At 47.4% G+C, this 15,976-nt stretch overlaps 3 protein-coding genes across 9 annotated transcripts; 1 reads left to right on the top strand and 2 right to left on the bottom strand.

The window, feature by feature from the left end:
- Nucleotides 1-358: 358 nt before the first annotated feature.
- Nucleotides 359-15,810, top strand: LOC1272804 (protein RUFY3). Of its 7 annotated transcripts, none has more exons than XM_061652846.1 (9): nucleotides 5,556-5,691; nucleotides 6,333-6,498; nucleotides 9,759-10,192; nucleotides 10,278-10,528; nucleotides 10,599-10,857; nucleotides 10,954-11,094; nucleotides 12,189-12,286; nucleotides 14,784-15,000; nucleotides 15,086-15,810. In XM_061652846.1, exons 2-9 carry the CDS (start codon nucleotides 6,339-6,341, stop codon nucleotides 15,530-15,532), a joined length of 2,007 nt encoding a protein of 668 aa, XP_061508830.1. In that variant the 5' UTR covers nucleotides 5,556-5,691; nucleotides 6,333-6,338; the 3' UTR covers nucleotides 15,533-15,810. The 7 variants fall into 7 exon arrangements, with proteins under 7 accessions (XP_061508829.1, XP_061508826.1, XP_061508827.1 ...); XM_061652841.1 differs by having other exon boundaries at nucleotides 6,333-6,885; XM_003436432.2 differs by having other exon boundaries at nucleotides 6,333-6,948.
- Nucleotides 1,108-4,042, bottom strand: LOC1272805 (endoplasmic reticulum metallopeptidase 1). Its single transcript, XM_311719.6, has 4 exons — nucleotides 2,617-4,042; nucleotides 2,016-2,543; nucleotides 1,738-1,952; nucleotides 1,108-1,675 (listed from the first exon to the last, which is right to left on the bottom strand). The coding sequence occupies exons 1-4, from the start codon at nucleotides 4,033-4,035 to the stop codon at nucleotides 1,222-1,224; spliced, it is 2,616 nt and encodes an 871-aa protein (XP_311719.6). The 5' UTR covers nucleotides 4,036-4,042; the 3' UTR covers nucleotides 1,108-1,221.
- Nucleotides 7,588-9,672, bottom strand: LOC133392285 (uncharacterized). Its single transcript, XM_061652858.1, has 2 exons — nucleotides 8,083-9,672; nucleotides 7,588-8,021 (listed from the first exon to the last, which is right to left on the bottom strand). The coding sequence occupies exons 1-2, from the start codon at nucleotides 9,086-9,088 to the stop codon at nucleotides 7,645-7,647; spliced, it is 1,383 nt and encodes a 460-aa protein (XP_061508842.1). The 5' UTR covers nucleotides 9,089-9,672; the 3' UTR covers nucleotides 7,588-7,644.
- Nucleotides 15,811-15,976: the final 166 nt, after the last annotated feature.

Genomic DNA, 15,976 nt, shown 5'->3' with positions numbered 1-15,976 from the left:
TGAATTTAAAAAAACACACACAATTATCGCGAGTTCGCGTTTAATGGGTGAACGCATTTCCCCTACGGCTCTAAATCGAACTCGAATGGCCGAGTCGTCAGGGCGGGCTGTTTTTTATTTCTTCCACAAATTTTGCATTGCTCCATTTTCCAGCAAGTTGTAAAAAAACTGCATCATTTTACAGAAAAATAGCATTCTTTGATGCACAGCTACGAAAAATAGATGCGGCACGCAACATCCAACAACACCAAGCTTTACCACCCGTGCTCAGCCCTGAACGAATGACATTTGGTGTGTTTTTTTTTGTTCCTTGCTGTACGGGAATCTGACAAGTGTCCGTGTTTTTATTTATTTACAGCAACATCTGGGCCAGGAAAAGTTGTCCCTCAGCTTCGACGGTAGCTTTGTGTGGTGGTTTTAAGGAATAGGAAACGAAACCATAAAATCAAACCATATCTATATTATCTATCCTTACAATAAAGTGCACGTTTGCTATTTGTGTCCATATCGGTCGTATTTATTCCGAAGAAAGCTATTGTTTTTCGGGAGTTCAACAAGTGCAAATACGTCCCGCGAGTGTTGCTGTGAATTTATATTAACACCATCGCAGAGAGAAAGTGTGTACACATTTGTATCTGTGGATGATTGTGGTGCTATCGAAATTCACGTTTCGCAGTGTGTGTGTGTGCGATTGTTTTGATCAGTGATTGTTCTTATCAATCGCAGTATCCCCTTTGCCATGGTGTGAGTGTGTTTAGTGTAGTGTAGCAATCATAACAAAAATCAGTGTACCACGATGAGCAGCGATAGGCTTCTGTTCAGGAATCCCAGCGAGGAGGAATCCCTTTCCAGCACTCCGATCAGTAAATCGCCCTCGCTGGCGTCGATTCGCGAAGGATTAACGCGCCGGGAGAGCTACTGCTCGCTGGCATCGTACTCCACCGCTAGTCCGTCGGCTAACGATGGCGATGGTGGAAGTAGAAAGAAGCAGGTCGGTAAGTACCCGTTCTATGTGTTGGCTTTCTTTCCACTTCTTTTCGAATGCTGTCAAGTGCAAAACAACAAGCACGCCCCATCAGTGCGGAGCGTAGGAGTGTAACAATCCCGTCAAACGTTATTTATCGATCGGTTTATTAAAATTTACATAATCGAACGGACAGCGTAACCGTTCCATCCCCGTCCCCAATGGGACGGTGAGTTGCAGAGCCACAGGAGCGGGTATCAGAGCGGAAACACACTCACCAGTGCCACCGATGGGACGACGTGCGACCACGAAGGGAATTTTGCTAGCAGCTGCTCGAACTCGGGCGTATGCATGTGATGGTACTCCCAGAACTTGGTCGTAACCACAATGTCCACCAGCTCGCCGGTAGGCTTCGGTTGGTCGTACCGCAAATCGAGCGTTACGTTCCACGCCTTGCCCGGCAGGCCGTGTGTGATGAACACAAAATGGCCCTCCCGACCGCCGAACTTGGCGGGCCGGGGCACATGGTCCAGCAGCGACCATCCGACCAACTGTACGCCCTCCTTCGGCCCTACCACGATCGACGACTGTATACTTCCTTCCATCGCGAACACCAAGCGCTGAGTGTGCGAATCGAGCTGCTCGGTGCCGAGATAAGCCATTGTGACCATGTTATCGTAGAGCGGTTCGGGTCCGGGCAGCCAGTAATTGCTGTGAACACATCGACACATTTGAATCTAGCCCCGTGCATGATGGTGGGTGGTTTTACTCACTTGAAACGCATCTGATGCCAGAGAGAGTAGAAGGGAAGCGCGCAGAACAGCTCCGCCCGGCACGAGTCCATCTGACGCATCGGAGTGAGGCTTTCGCCCGGTGCCACGAACTCTTCGATCGTGGCACGCGTGTTTCTATCCATCTCCTGGAAAAAGAATCCCGCGTCGGTGCTCTTGTACAGGCCGAACTCATCGTGAAACACTCGAAAAGTGTGCTGAAAGGATTATGGGAGTGAAAACAATGTTCCAGAACTGCCATTACCCGCTCGCAAGCTCACCGTTACGTAGTGTCGCTGGGGGGTCGGTTCCGTGGCCATACTCTCATCCCGATACGGCATTCCGAGGGGGCTTAAGCATGCCAGCACAAGCGTTAGCACGGTAATGGCTGACAGTTTGGCGGTGAAATTCATCATTTTGCGCAGCTGAGCAATGAATGGAATTAAATAGCTGCAGCAGAGAAGCGTACCGCCAGCGGCTAGCAGCGCGATAAACACTTCCGGATTGCGCGACCCTCCAAATCGGCCCGTGATCGGTACGAACAGTGCAATGAGCACGTTGTAGAAGTTAGTGGCCCAGAGCAGTGCGGGCAGCTGGCCGGCTAGGTGAATGTACATCCAAGCTCGATGCGTTCGAGTTGCGTTGAAGAGCAGGTTAAGCGTGGAGGACGCAAGGGAGCAGACGAGTAGCACCATAGGAATGTAGCCGCTTCGGTAGCCGGCCACGGTAGCGGCAAGCGTTACCGCACTCCAGAACACATTCACACCAACCAGCCGGGCCTGGGTCATTTGACCGAGCGACAGATTGCTCTGCAAATAGGTACAACGAGATAAAACGTATGCGATGATGTTCCAAAGCAATGTGTGTAGACATTCTTCTTACCTTACTGTTGGTGTAGAAAGTAGTCAGAAACAGGTACACGAAACAATGCGACAGTAGTGCCGGGCAGCAGTATAGTCCCAAGATCAGATGGGTGTTCGTGTACCAGGTCATGCTTTTTCCGAAAAAGTCCAACTGGCGCGCAATGGTGGTACAAGCGATGATACTGAAAACGGTCCCAAACACGGTGCCCACCAGTCCGACGATAACTTCCCGCAGAACGTCATCGAAACGCGCACGGGCAAAGCACATCAAAGGCACGATAAGGGAAAGTACCACCACTGCCAGATTAATCAAACGGCCACTGGAGGCAGAGTAATGCACAAACGCGAGTCCGATAAAGTCGAAGAACACGGTCTCCCCGACCGGTAGGTCGGACGCGGCCAGCTCATCGCTCTCGGCCAGATCGCGCGTCAGGGCGAGCACATTGTCGCCGGTGCGCTGCAGCACATCGAGCGAGAGAAAATCCATCGAGTCGTAGCGCTTGTGGTACCGGTACCCGTTCGCGATGTGGGCAAAGTCCATCCCGGGCACCTCGCCGTAATCGCGAAACATTCGAAAGTCCGTATCGGAGGGAATGAGGCCTAGCTGGAAAATCTCCTCCCCGACGGTGTGTGCGAACGGATGGCGGATGGCACGCGCGTACGCCTCAATGAGCCAGGGATGGTGGGGCCCAGCCTGGAACAGTACCTCCTTGCCACCGGATCCGGATGACTCCAGGTTGAGAAAGGCGCGCACGTCAGCCGCCCACGGATGCTGCGTGATGAAGCCGTGTGCCGCCTGCAGCATCGTCTCTTCCGCACCGTTGAACAAAAACGTTACCGTGTGGCGCGTACGCACCGGTCGACGGGACAGGACGCGCAGAATTTCCAGCATCACGGCACAGCTGGCACCATCGTCGCTAGCGCCCGGGCTGCTTGCCACCGTGTCGAAGTGACAGTTCAGCAGCAAAGCATGCTGGTGCACATCGCTTCCGGCCAGCCGTACCACCAGGTTCTGCACGTTCCGGTACACGCTGGTCATCGATTGGTTCAGCAGCGAGATGCTAAACGCTCCCGTCACTGTCTGGCTGTCCACTTCCAGCTGTTGGCTGTCGTGCTTCGACGCGTTGATGCGCTGTACCTCTTGGAGTAGAAATTCGTACGCCAACACTTCGTTCGCCTGGCTTCCCGCTGGTTTAGGTCCAAGGTCGTTGAGCGTCTTTAGGCTGGCCCATGCTCGCTCCGCTATGAAAGCGTTCGGGGCGCGCTCCAAATCTCCCACCGTCAGTGCTGGGGGCAGCCGGGTGGCTAGATAGCTCGTCAGTAGCCCACATCCGACCACAACCAGCAGGGCACCGTACACCGCACCACTTTCGAGGTGGTGCAGGTTCTTCACCTGCTGCTCATCCTCCTTAAACCGGACACGCTTTTGCTGTGGCATTGCCGTTGTTCGTCAGGCGCTCTGTTCTACCGGGGAAACTGCTCTGTCAGCTGTGCGCTGGACGGGGTTCGCGAAAGAACTGGCTGACGTTGCATGGTTTTACCCCACGGACGGACACGCGGCCGTTTCACGGTGGTGGCGCTTTATCGCCGTCCGATGTACGATAGCAAAAGCGGTCGAGGTGTTGTCTTATCGCAGTATCGTGTGCATGGGAGTGTGCTTTTCTACTGTTTGTCACGATGTCCGATGCTTTTCTGTATCGACCAATCGTTGTCGAGCGCGTCGTGTGCACTTTGGAGCTAATACTTGGGTGTGTTTGTGAGAGGGAGTGCTTCAGTGTGTGCGGCTTTTGCCGGGTGCATCGGGTAGTTAATGGACAGTATGGCATCGATCGCGTCCACTCTAGAGCTACAGTATAGTCGCACACAAGTTCATTCGATTGTGTATACTTGTTGAATATTTGACAATTTTTTCACTTATGTGTGTAGTTGTTGGGTGTGCCTATCCTTGATTCCTTTATCATCGAAAGTATAAATACTATCCCGAAAAGCTTATCAAGCGGGAGCGATAAGCGTGTTGTTTTATTTAGAATTAAGTGTAAAGTTGCACGTATTTCAAATCATGGCCATTCAGTACGTTACGGATAGTACAAATACTGACTAAAATTTTAATCTCTCATTCATATCATATCTGCGCTTTTAATCACATCATTCAATCATTTCACATGCATGCAAGCAACACATTTTCTTGCGCCGAACACGTACTATTCTATGGAAGGGAGGCTACGCCAGTTGTCCTACATAAAAAGTGCATCTGCTGCAATACCTTTCCGCCTGAATTGCGCTCTTTGTCCTCACTGCCACTGGTGAGTCTCACCGTTGCGTGTAAATTAGCCTACCAATACATCTAACACCGTACCACGAACGTAAACAAACGATGCTTCCAACTGCACCGGCACTACACGAACATGACGATGTGTGGAACGGTTCTGTCTTTCATTCTTCCCTCTGTGCATGTGCGTGTGTGTGTAGTACCCATTGCTGTGCGTTTGTTTTGTTTACTACCCTTTCTTTTCGAGGGAAAGTAACAGGAAACAGTCGGTACATGGAACCGGTCGGTGGGTATGGAGCGCGTTGGCGGATTCAGAAGACATGCGATTGCGCATGTCCTTCTTCTGTGTCGTCGTACACAACACAACACCGTCCCATAGTGCAAATGTCAAACCCTTGGTAGTTGGTTTCTTCTGCAGCTGCCCTACAGTTTCATTCAATCCGTCTGTCCACGCTCGGTGGTCTAGCGTTCGTACCACAGCAGGCGTTGCGTTTGGTGAAAAATCGATAATTTTAGCCAATGCAGAACGACCGCGGTGTAGTTCTGCCAGACTGCAACGTAATTTGTACGCTGGTTTAGGGCAACAATATGCAGTAATTGTGTGTATTTTGGATACGGTTGGATAAGGAGAATATCACACTGACTAGATAACGTTGGTGTTGAAGTGCCCCTTTGCTCCAATGCAATACCGTCCTCGTGACGACAAAAGGTGAACGAAAGTGCGTTACCAGACGGCAAAATATTTCAATCGACACGGGACAGTTTAACTACAGCAGCAAAACGGAAACATTGCTGAGTCACCCGTTAGGCTCCGTAAATCGCACTGTAAGTAGCCATTAAATGGTATCTCTTCCCGTACCCCCGGCATACAAAAGCACGGCATTGGCGAGCGGCGATGTCTCTATGGGCTCCTTCGATAGACGAAGGCGTCTACGTGACGGAAGCAATAGAGACAGTCAGTAAAAGCAGTTTGGAAGAAAGTAACATACATTTTCCTGTAAAGAACAAAACAAAGACCATTTAGTTTAGGTAGTTTCTATTTTCAGCATTATTTGACTTGTATCGTTCATGCATTAGTTAGTTCTCAATTAAAGACCAAGGTCAAGAGCCAAGGTTCCCAGAGAAAGGGCTGTTTCTAGTAGATAATTATCTTGGGATTGAATCGTTTCCAACACAAACAAAGAAGTAATGCAAAAAACCAAAAGAATAGAAGTCTTCGACGCGCACTTATGTGCCTACAATGTGATGTACTTGTCCTACATGTTTAGACCTTGTTTTCACTATTTAAGAGTTCGACGTTTAATTTCCAAACTTAACTGCTCTACCGAGAGACCCTTTGCCACGCCTGCTCGCTTGCCTGTGCCTACTGCAATGGATTTACGTTCTCTTCCGCATTGAGTTAATTGTCCTGTTTCTTACCCCTTTTTTACACGACGGACGACCACCACCCGTTTTGCGAACCGTAGCCCAAAATGCGTGCGTTGGGCATTGCACAGCCGAACAACCATCATCAAACGACGGTCGCCAGCAACAACACCACCACCTCCACCTCCTCCTCCTCCTCCACCACCGCCAGCAATGTCGGCAGCGTCGGTGCGTCGACCGGTGGCAGCGCGGCGGCCGGGATCAACGGTAAGAACGGCAACGGAGATGGACACCATCACGGACCGGGTGCCACCCTGATTACGCTACCCCGTGCCATCCCCGCCGGCACCGGGTCGGCCGGCGATGGACACCACCGCCTACCGGGTGGGCAGCTGCGGACAGCCGGACACGGTGGCGTGGTGGCCGGCGGGGGCAGCGTCAGCGATACCGCCGCCCAGGACACGATCTATCTGTGCAACTTTCGCGTCACCGTCGACGGCGAGTGGCTCTGTCTGAAGGAGCTGCAGGATCTCGATATCAAAGACGGCCAGGCGGGCGGTGGCGGCGGCGGCAGCGGCGGGGCCGATGCGCTGGGCGGCGGCGGAGGTGGTGCGGGCGGAGGAACCAGTGACTGCAACGCACTCAATAGTTTCGGTATAATAGAGAACGTAAAATGCGAAGAGAAGATTATCGAGCGCGATTGGGTTAACTACTACTGTAGGTGCCTTTTTTCTGTACAACAAACTCTCTCTCACACACACACACACACGTACATACATTCATCAAATCCTTCTGTTTCTTCCTTTATTATCCTTCTTCGTATGGTTGTGATATGATTTCTGGATTATTATTTTTTTTTATCTATTTCCATTTTCACTTAGATATCGTGTGATGGTTTGTTTTCCTTGTGTGTTGTCAACACAAAGTACCAAAAGTGTGAACGCCATACTAGTGTCAAAACTGGTTGTAGATTTTGGAAATTGATTGTACTTTGGATTGGAAGCACACTAATTGGATGTATTATAATTTGCAGTATTAAGATAGGCACCTTCAAACGGCACTCAAAAGGTTCGAAAACGGAAATGAATCTTTTCATGAGGAAACCCATTCGGCACGATTCTAGACATTGGCTTAATGCTCTCTGCATTTGCTTCAAACATTTAATTTTACCTGCAATAGAAGTCATTCGATACATTCCTTCTGGATTTCTGGGGAAAAATCCTGTAGATGAATGTGCACGTCTTCTATGCAATTTATATCAGTTGAGTTCGTTGAGTTGTAATACTCTTACTTTACTTTTTGATTGTTGCTTGACTGTGCGGCTGTAATTTTGAAACATTCCCACTCCCTTGGTAGTTTTGTAGGTGGCAGGGTGCTCCTTTCCAGCATTGGTACAGCATAGGCATTACTTATTTATTCGGACGATACAATCTTTGTCTTTTTGTTGCTCGATGGTCTTAAATTATCGTTACTTCCACTGTACTTCACGGTCAGTGTGGTTGATTCGTCCGAATCTTGATCTGAAATCTCCTTTCCAATACATGAAATGCACCTGCAGAAGTGGGGTCCCTGTTTTCTATTGAGTCCTGATGGTCCTGCTTCAGGATCGTCACTTTTCGGGGTGCGTTGCTGTCTTGGTGAAAAGTGATCATCATTGGCTTCTACATCCATCAGTTCCGTTTTGATGGGCGTGTAATGTTTAGCACCCGATTTCCAGGTTCTTGGTCGTATCCGTTGAATGAATCTCGCGATAGAGGTATTTCGGTGCTGTTTGGTCTTGATTTTCGAATCTGAAATAAGAAACATATTTGTTAAGCGTTTGTGGAGTTCAAAACCATACCTTGCAAATACCATTGATTTTGTCGCTTTTAAAACGATCATAAACAGTGATATCTTCCTGTTCGCTGGCAGTTCTAGGCAGCTTTCGGATGCTGGAAGCCCTTCGTTTCGGCAGTGTTTTTCTACGTCCATGTGTGAAGCGATTATTGGAGATAATTTTTCGATTCTGTCGCATTTTGAAAACCATATACACAACCAGCAACACGGCCAAGCTACAGCCAGTCCAGATAGATAGTTTTTTAAGTGTCGACATTTCCGTTGGATTTTCCGATGTAGTTGAGCTTTCAAAAAACGCTGTGTCGTCTTCGTCCACAATATCGTCCTCAACGGAATGTTCGTTAATCTTTGTGATTGATTTTTTGGGAAGCTTACGCGCATCTTCAATGCTTTTCTTTATTCGCAGCACACCCTCGAAGGCAGGATAGAGCAGGGTATCGTTTGTTAAAATGTATTCCATATGGTAGGACAACCAATCTGAAAGCTCTCGCTGAAAAGTGGCCAGTTGGTCCTTTTTGTTTTCAAAACACCTGACGATTTCAATGTAGTAGTTCAACAGCATTCGGCTAGAATCTTTCGATTTTGGATTGCGAACTGTTGCGTTGGTGTAATGTGGTATAGATATAAGCAATAGCTCCTGCCTTTCAACATCTATTTCCAGGGTAGGCGTCAGCAATCCTGCTGATAGTGATTGGTGACAGTTGTGATCATCAACTTTGAACTGTTTTTCATTTACCGGTTCTACTTTGCTAAAGAAGTGGGATGGATCAAGGTCGTAAAATTTCCAGTTGGTTGGCCTATGCCTGAACAATGTTTCATATTTCCTCAAACGTTGTATTGCTCCGTTGGCTACAAAATAGCTTACAAAACCACCGTAATAAGAATATTTCATCACCGGTATAAAATAGCCAAACAGAAATGCTCCATAAGCGTCCGCAAAGGCTATTAGCATTAGCTTTCGGGCTTTGGAATCGTTGAATGCTGCAATGGTTCTATTTTCCAATTGGCTGATAAACTCCATTTGTCGTGTGGCTGTGTCATCACTAAGAGGTTCAAAGTTTGACTGACTGTCGGGTATGAGTTGCTAAAAATGATCAAAACACTGAATTCATTAGTACTCCATTGTACTGAAGTTTTGAATTGCGGTTTACCTCGTAATGACGCTTTGCTTGCATCACCGTTAAATCTTCCGCCGTGAAACAGGACCGTTCTAACAGCGGTTCATTGCTTAGTTCGAAAAGATCGTCGACGATTTTTTCTACTTTGCTCGTGGAAGCCTGGGAGCAGATGATTTCTGGTAGCATCACGCTACTAATTGCTAAGATCAACAGGAAACTGATCGGGGGGGTACATTTGGGACTGTTCACCGTTAAAAAATTAAATGCCATACTGCTACACAATCATTCTTGGACGATATTCTGTTTTCCATCACTTTTCCTCGACACTCGTTTAGCGTTAGTTTCCCCGGAAAATCGGTTGCATCGGTGCAGCTGGGACTGGTAGCACAAGTTTGAGTTTTGTTTGCGTGGCGTGGACACTTGTCAAATCGATGTTATCGTAGAGAAACGCATGGCTACTGCGATGCTGTCAATCGGACAAAACAATCCCAACTCTCCGCCCACTATGACAAGCGTTTGTGCATGTACGTATTTTTCCTTTTACTTTTCATGTTGTACGGGAACGCACGACAGCTCGCGATCCGGCCTCTATCGAGCGGAGCAATCTGGTGAAGATATGCAAACTGGTGGTGAAGGAATTGTTGGAGCAGTCGCTGCGCTTTGGCCGCATGCTCGACTCGGACCACCTTCCGCTGCAGCACTTTTTCATCGTACTGGAGCACGTTCTGCGCCATGGGCTGAAGCCAAAGAAGGGTCTGCTGGGACCCAAAAAGGAGCTGTGGGACATTTTACAAAGCGTCGAGCGGTACTGCGTTGAAGCGATGGATATTACTTCCTCCGTGCGCGATCTGCCCACGGTACGAACGCACATGGGACGCGCCCGAGCGTGGTTGCGTTTGGCGCTGATGCAAAAGAAGCTTGCGGACTATCTGCAGGTGCTGATCGAGCATCGGGATGACTCGCTAGCCGAGTATTACGAACCGCACGCGCTAATGTTGAGCGATGAGGTATGGTAACCAGTTCTCGCCAGTCCAACCCCGTATCGTCTATGTCATCATCTCCTGTATCTCCGCGTGGTTTCTCACATTCTAGATAATTATCATCGTCGGCATTCTCGTGGGCCTGAATGTGATCGATTGCAATCTGTGCGTGAAGGAGGAAGACCTGGACTCGCAGCAAGGTGTGATCGATTTTTCGCTGTACCTTCGCTCCAGCTCGCGCAACAGCCCGGACGAGGAAAACAATGGTGGTGTTGGGGGTGGGATCGATGACAGTGCCACCGGTGCCATGACGGCCGTGCTGGACCAGAAGAACTACATCGAAGAACTGAACCGACATCTCAAGTAAGGGCGCAACACATCGTACAGGCAATTGGTTGAACTCATTCGTGAAACTTGATCGCCTTTCCCACAGTGCTACGGTGGCGAACCTGCAGGCTAAGGTTGAATCACTCACCACGACCAACGCGCTCATGAAGGAAGATTTGGCAATCGCACGGAACAGCCTAATGGCGCTGCAGGCCGAAAATGCTGCCCTCCGAAGGGCGTCCCAGCATGGGCACCCGATCGAGGACAAGACGAACGTGCTGGACCGGTTCGATCCCGAGATGGCGGAAACACTGGCGGAAGAGCGCAAAAAACGGCAGGAAATCGAAAAGGAGCTGGATCTTCAAGTTAGTGACTCGTTCCGCTCCTTGACAATGGCGAAACGAATGTGCGCTAGTGACCATGCCTGTTTGTTCTCTGTTCGACTGTTCTTGTTATGTTAGGTATCGCTGAAAGCGGAAACGGAAATGGCCATGAAGCTGCTGGAGAAGGATATACACGAAAAGCAGGATACGATCGTGTCGCTGCGTCGCCAGCTCGAGGATATCAAGTCGATCAATCTCGACATGTACCGTAAGCTACAGGTAATATCAGGGCTTTGGGTATGGGAACTATGGGGTTTCTCAGGTTTGTATCACGAATCACTTTCAAAGCATTTGGATCACTCGGGGCTTGAGATTGTTATTTTTTCCTTGGTTAAATTCGCTCTCGGGGCATCTGGCGGGCTTGTGAAAGGAATGGGTTTCAAATGTGTGTATATCCTCTTATCTTCGTCTCCTCAATCGCCACCGATCCAGGAATGCGAGTTGGAATTGACCCAGAAGGGTGAGATGGTATCGCGGTTACAGATCAAAGCATCACAGATCGGGAAAATACTGTCAAATCTGGAACGGAAGGGTGCGGCCGATGCAATGACCGATTCCCAGATCAGCACACTCAACTCGTTCACTGGGGGAGGCGTTTCGTCCCCGTCAGGTAGCGGAACGTACGGGGGTGGGCTAGTGGGACCGCCGAATAAGAAACCGCACCTCAAGATCGGCACCATTCCTCCCTTCAATGCGAACAAGCTGAGGAAATCTCCGTCAGTCGGTGCATCGGCAGCAGCCGCAGCGACAACGGCTGCCGGATCTGCAAGCAGCACCACAACCACCACTACTACCACTGCTACCACTGCTACTACTGCTGCTGCTGCTGCAACTATAGCTCCTGCCGAAGGGTCTAACACTGCGTTAAAGGGGGTATCAGGGGAAGGACAGCAGTCGGTGCAGGACTTGCAGAAAAGACTATCATCACCTCCGAAGGTGGATCTTGGTGGAAAGCCATCAGACAGCGAACGAACTGCGGATCTATCGAGTGAAGCTAAACTACCCAGCGAATAATCTTTCGACTTTTTGTTTGGGGAGGGCGTATGCTGAATTAATTTATTAAAATACACACACCTTTTTGAAGACTGCTTGGCTGAGATCACATTGAACAGGTTTAGGAAGCGTCAGATCCCTCGGTTTAGCGTAACCAATCCGTGCACTCCTCGTACCCAGGAAGATGAGGAAGCGCAAAGGGGATCGACAACATCATAATAATAATAATAATAAAACTGCAAATGAGCAAAAAAGGGTGTTTATAAACTAACTTATGTATACACCAACATCCACTTCCACCCCATATATTCTTATTGTAGGAGTGCGAAGCGTCGCTGAAGCACAAAACTGAGCTAATGTCGCGGATGGAAACGCAGCGCGAATCGATGGCCAGTGCAATTACGCAGCTGGAGAAAAAGTACGCAAACCAAACTATATTTCTATGTTCTTATTGCTACGTTAATTTACCAAGTAGACTTAATAACGATGCCTTTTGCTGCCTAACTTACTGTCTAACCTATCATTATGCAGTATGCTCTTAACCCGACGGTAAAGTACCACAGTTGAATTGAGTTCTTGCCTCCTGAAGTCCTAAATAATAATTCGCTACAACGTATTAACTGCCGTAGCTTACACCGTAGCTTCTGTTCTGAACCACCAGAATGGTCATCTGTCAATAAAGTTCATTATGTTACGATTGTACGAGAAATATAAATAAAAATGAAAACCACACTTTTATTTATTCCATAAATCCTGTAGCGAGAGTTGTGTGATCGATTGACAAATATGTAAAACGAAGCGCTTTTACAGCAATTAATAGCAGTATCTATTGTTGTTTTTTCCGTTATTGGGATAGATAACCGAAACAGCTGCAAGTCAAAGATTAATAAAAGCTGTACAAAATACGGTACAAATGGTGTTGTATTTTGATAATTATGTTTTTAATTACATTTTGTTCAGTTTGTGTATAGAAGTTGGTTTTTATTCTTCAGTTTTTGTTTATTTGTTTTTGCTTTTTTCTGCGCCAAAATAAATAAATTAAAACTAATGTTTAACACATTAATTGAAATAATAATTTACGTTTTGGAACTTGGTTTTGATATTTTTAGTTACGTTAATAACATAAAAAGAATTCCTATTATTACACACAACTGTAATTGGTTTGGGTTGGCCTAACATTTGTTTTTGGCACTTTAGCTCTATATGGCACATTGATATCCATATAAAAGACTTGGCTAGTTGAAACATGTTGGTAATAGGAATCGATCCATGTCCGGCCTCGAAAGAAATGAATAAAATTAAATAAAATTCTCTTAGTTTTATTGACGTAAATAAAGTCCTTATTATGTGGTCTCGTAGTACTGTCGTCAACTCGTACGACTTAACAACATGCCCGTCATGGGTTCAATCCCCAAATAGACCGCGCCGCCATACGTAGGACTGACTATCCTACTATGGGGGGGAATCAATTAGTCACTGAAAGCCAAAGCTCACAAGTGGGTACAGGCAGGCCTTGACCGACATCGGTTGTTGAGCCAAAGAAGAAGAAGAAGAAAGTCCTTATTTCCATTAACACATACGTGCATTCGAAATAAATTCCGACTAATATATGTAGATCGTGTGGCAATGATAAGTGATGTAAATCGATAGTTTTGGGTAACTTGCGTAGTAATATATAAGATACTACTTAAAAGTTTTGGTCAATTTAAACCAAGCTATATTTTGCTCTTGGGCCGGTCTGGTGGTACAGTCGTCAACTCGTACGACTTAACAACATGCCCGTCATGGGTCCAAGTCCCGAATAGACCGTGCCCTCATATGTTGGACTGACTATCCTGCTATGGTAACAATAAGTCACTGAAAGCCAAGCTCACTTCACTAGTGACAGGCAGGCCTTGATCGACAGCGGTTGTTGTGCCAAAGAAGAAGATATTTTGTTCTAATGAAAGCTTGAACAGTATGTTCCCGAGTTACGCGGTTCTCGACCTACGCGGATTCGTAGGTACGAGGTTTTTTTCTCCTAAATTTAACAGATCAAATGTCAGTAAATGTCAAAATCATTACAATCTGCTTCAAGAATGTCATAATGAATTGCATTTTTGCTACAAATTTAAGCTGTTTAAAAGCCAGAAATATCGCATTTTTTGCACGAATCGTATCAGATGAATGATGAAGTGTATAAAAGTATTAAATTTAATCAAAACATTCGGTAATCAAATATATTTTACCTGAAAAACGTGAAATTCGCCTTATGCGGATATTCGAGTTACGTGGAATCCTCGGGAACGCGTAAACCTGGTGGTATCTCGGGAACAAACCGTATGTACAATGTGGCTAGTCTAGCGATACGTGTGTCGACTCCTACAATGCCGGACGGGATCGATTCTTGTCGACATCACCCATATAGGACTAGGTTTGGTATGATCGTGCGTCGTATGTCGTTACGTCAAAGAAAAATGGTAAACTTGATGAACTCCGACTAGGTCAGACATGGATCGTTTCTCATTTGGGTCGTCTCCCAGCTAAAATAACGTAGACTGGATGCGTTTTTCTACGAAGGTCCTTACTTCAGACAAAAAAGAAGGAGAAACGTATCTCTAAATGGACAGGGAAAATAAGATACAGCAGCAATACAGGTCTATTGGTTGGTTATACTACATTTATTATACCCCTTGAATGTTTTACAAATCGTTCTGGTGATCAGTTCCAGAACATGTTAAGGAGGAACATTAAAATGCATTCAGGGCGAAAACAAACAAACAAGAACTCAATTCAATGTGGTAGAGCAGCACTGTTGAACTAAAACCTTCCCTTTGTGTCATAAAACCTTACACACTCCCCGTAGTATTCGTTAGAGAAAGCCTTTAAAAGATCGTATCTATTAAAATTGTTCCTTTTATTCATCAAACACCCAGATACAGCTCGGAAACTGCGAGCCTGAACGCGTTGCAAGAATCCTCTCAGGCACTGTCGCTGCAAGTGATCGCCAGCGAGCAGCGAGCCGCCCGGGCCGAAGCAGATCTGCGCATCGAGCGCGAGTGGCGGACGGCTATGCAGGAGAAGGAAATGGAACACAAGGAAGCGATCAGCGATCTGCAGCTGCAGGTGAAACAATTGATGGATGATTCCAAGGTACATCAACACGTCGGTTAGTTTTGTGCATAAAACAAAATATAATCTATTTCCCGTTTCTCTCTCTCTCTCTCTATCCACGCAGCAACTCGGAAAAGCCAACGTAGAGCTGGAAAAGCTTCGCAGTCAGTGGGCCGAAGATCAGCGCACGCTGGAGGAGCTGGGCGTGCAGCTAAGCGTCAGCAAGCTACAGATCTCGGAGCTAAAAGAAAAAGGTGCCGGAGGAAGTCAGCACAGTTCCGACCACACCAAGGGGGACGGGGGTGAATCGGGTGTAGGTGGCACTGGCGGCGGTTGGACACCGGATAAGGTCGTTTCGAAGTGCACCGGTTGCGAGAAGGAGTTTAGCATAACGCGCCGAAAGCATCACTGCCGTAACTGTGGGAAGATATTTTGCTCCAGCTGCTCGGAGCACGTGGCCGCGCTAGGGGGAACGGGTGCGCCGGATCACCAACAGTCCGGGACACCGAACGGAAGCAGCAAACCGGTGCGCGTGTGTGATCATTGTTGGGAAAAGTTGGCCACCAAGTAGTGGAGCAGACGCCAAGGGGCGGAGGACGTGATGCCAGCGCCACGTTTTCAAAGGTTTTAATTATTGAAGCGAATCAATTCCAACCACTCGACAAAATGCTACCCGGGATGCCTTATCTATTAGCGAAACTACCATGTGGTGTTGTGCATAATCAGCGTCGTGTATGCAAAACGAAGCAGCAGTAGTAGAGTATCAGCTCGACAAATGTTTCATACATCTTTATATACTTGGAATGTTCGGTAGAATATTTATTTTAATAAATATAAGTACATGTAAAAGCTGTTGCTTCTTCTTTTGTTCTGTACGAATCAATTAAAAATAGTCAAAAGTGAAACTGAAATTTTAAACAGAAATCGAGCTCGAATACTCGTTTGTCGTAGCTTTTTCACCGGCAGATTCGAGCTGCTGAAAATGAAGGCAGAATCGAGCCCACCGCACAGCCCT

The sequence above is a fragment of the Anopheles gambiae genome, chromosome 2 (genome assembly GCF_943734735.2).
Source record: "Anopheles gambiae chromosome 2, idAnoGambNW_F1_1, whole genome shotgun sequence".
NCBI lineage: Eukaryota > Metazoa > Arthropoda > Insecta > Diptera > Culicidae > Anopheles > Anopheles gambiae.
Note: the sequence above shows the minus strand (reverse complement) of the source record. Positions and strands in the feature narration are given on the sequence as shown.

Bases quoted from the DNA above. Each gene is read 5' to 3' on its own strand.
- LOC1272805 (XM_311719.6), bottom strand. From the start codon at position 4,035: ATGCCACAGCAAAAGCGTGTCCGGTTTAAGGAGGATGAGCAGCAGGTG. The intron at 2,544-2,616 runs GTAAGAAGAATG...ACCTATTTGCAG, and splicing joins CTTTCTACACCAACAGTAAG to AGCAATCTGTCGCTCGGTCA. The intron at 1,676-1,737 runs GTGAGTAAAACC...ATGTGTTCACAG, and splicing joins TGGCATCAGATGCGTTTCAA to CAATTACTGGCTGCCCGGAC.
- LOC1272804 (XM_003436432.2), top strand. From the start codon at position 6,339: ATGCGTGCGTTGGGCATTGCACAGCCGAACAACCATCATCAAACGACG. The intron at 10,193-10,277 runs GTATGGTAACCA...CTCACATTCTAG, and splicing joins CGCTAATGTTGAGCGATGAG to ATAATTATCATCGTCGGCAT. The intron at 12,287-14,783 runs GTACGCAAACCA...TCAAACACCCAG, and splicing joins ATTACGCAGCTGGAGAAAAA to ATACAGCTCGGAAACTGCGA.
- LOC133392285 (XM_061652858.1), bottom strand. From the start codon at position 9,088: ATGGAGTTTATCAGCCAATTGGAAAATAGAACCATTGCAGCATTCAAC. The intron at 8,022-8,082 runs GTATTTGCAAGG...TTCTTATTTCAG, and splicing joins TAAAAGCGACAAAATCAATG to ATTCGAAAATCAAGACCAAA.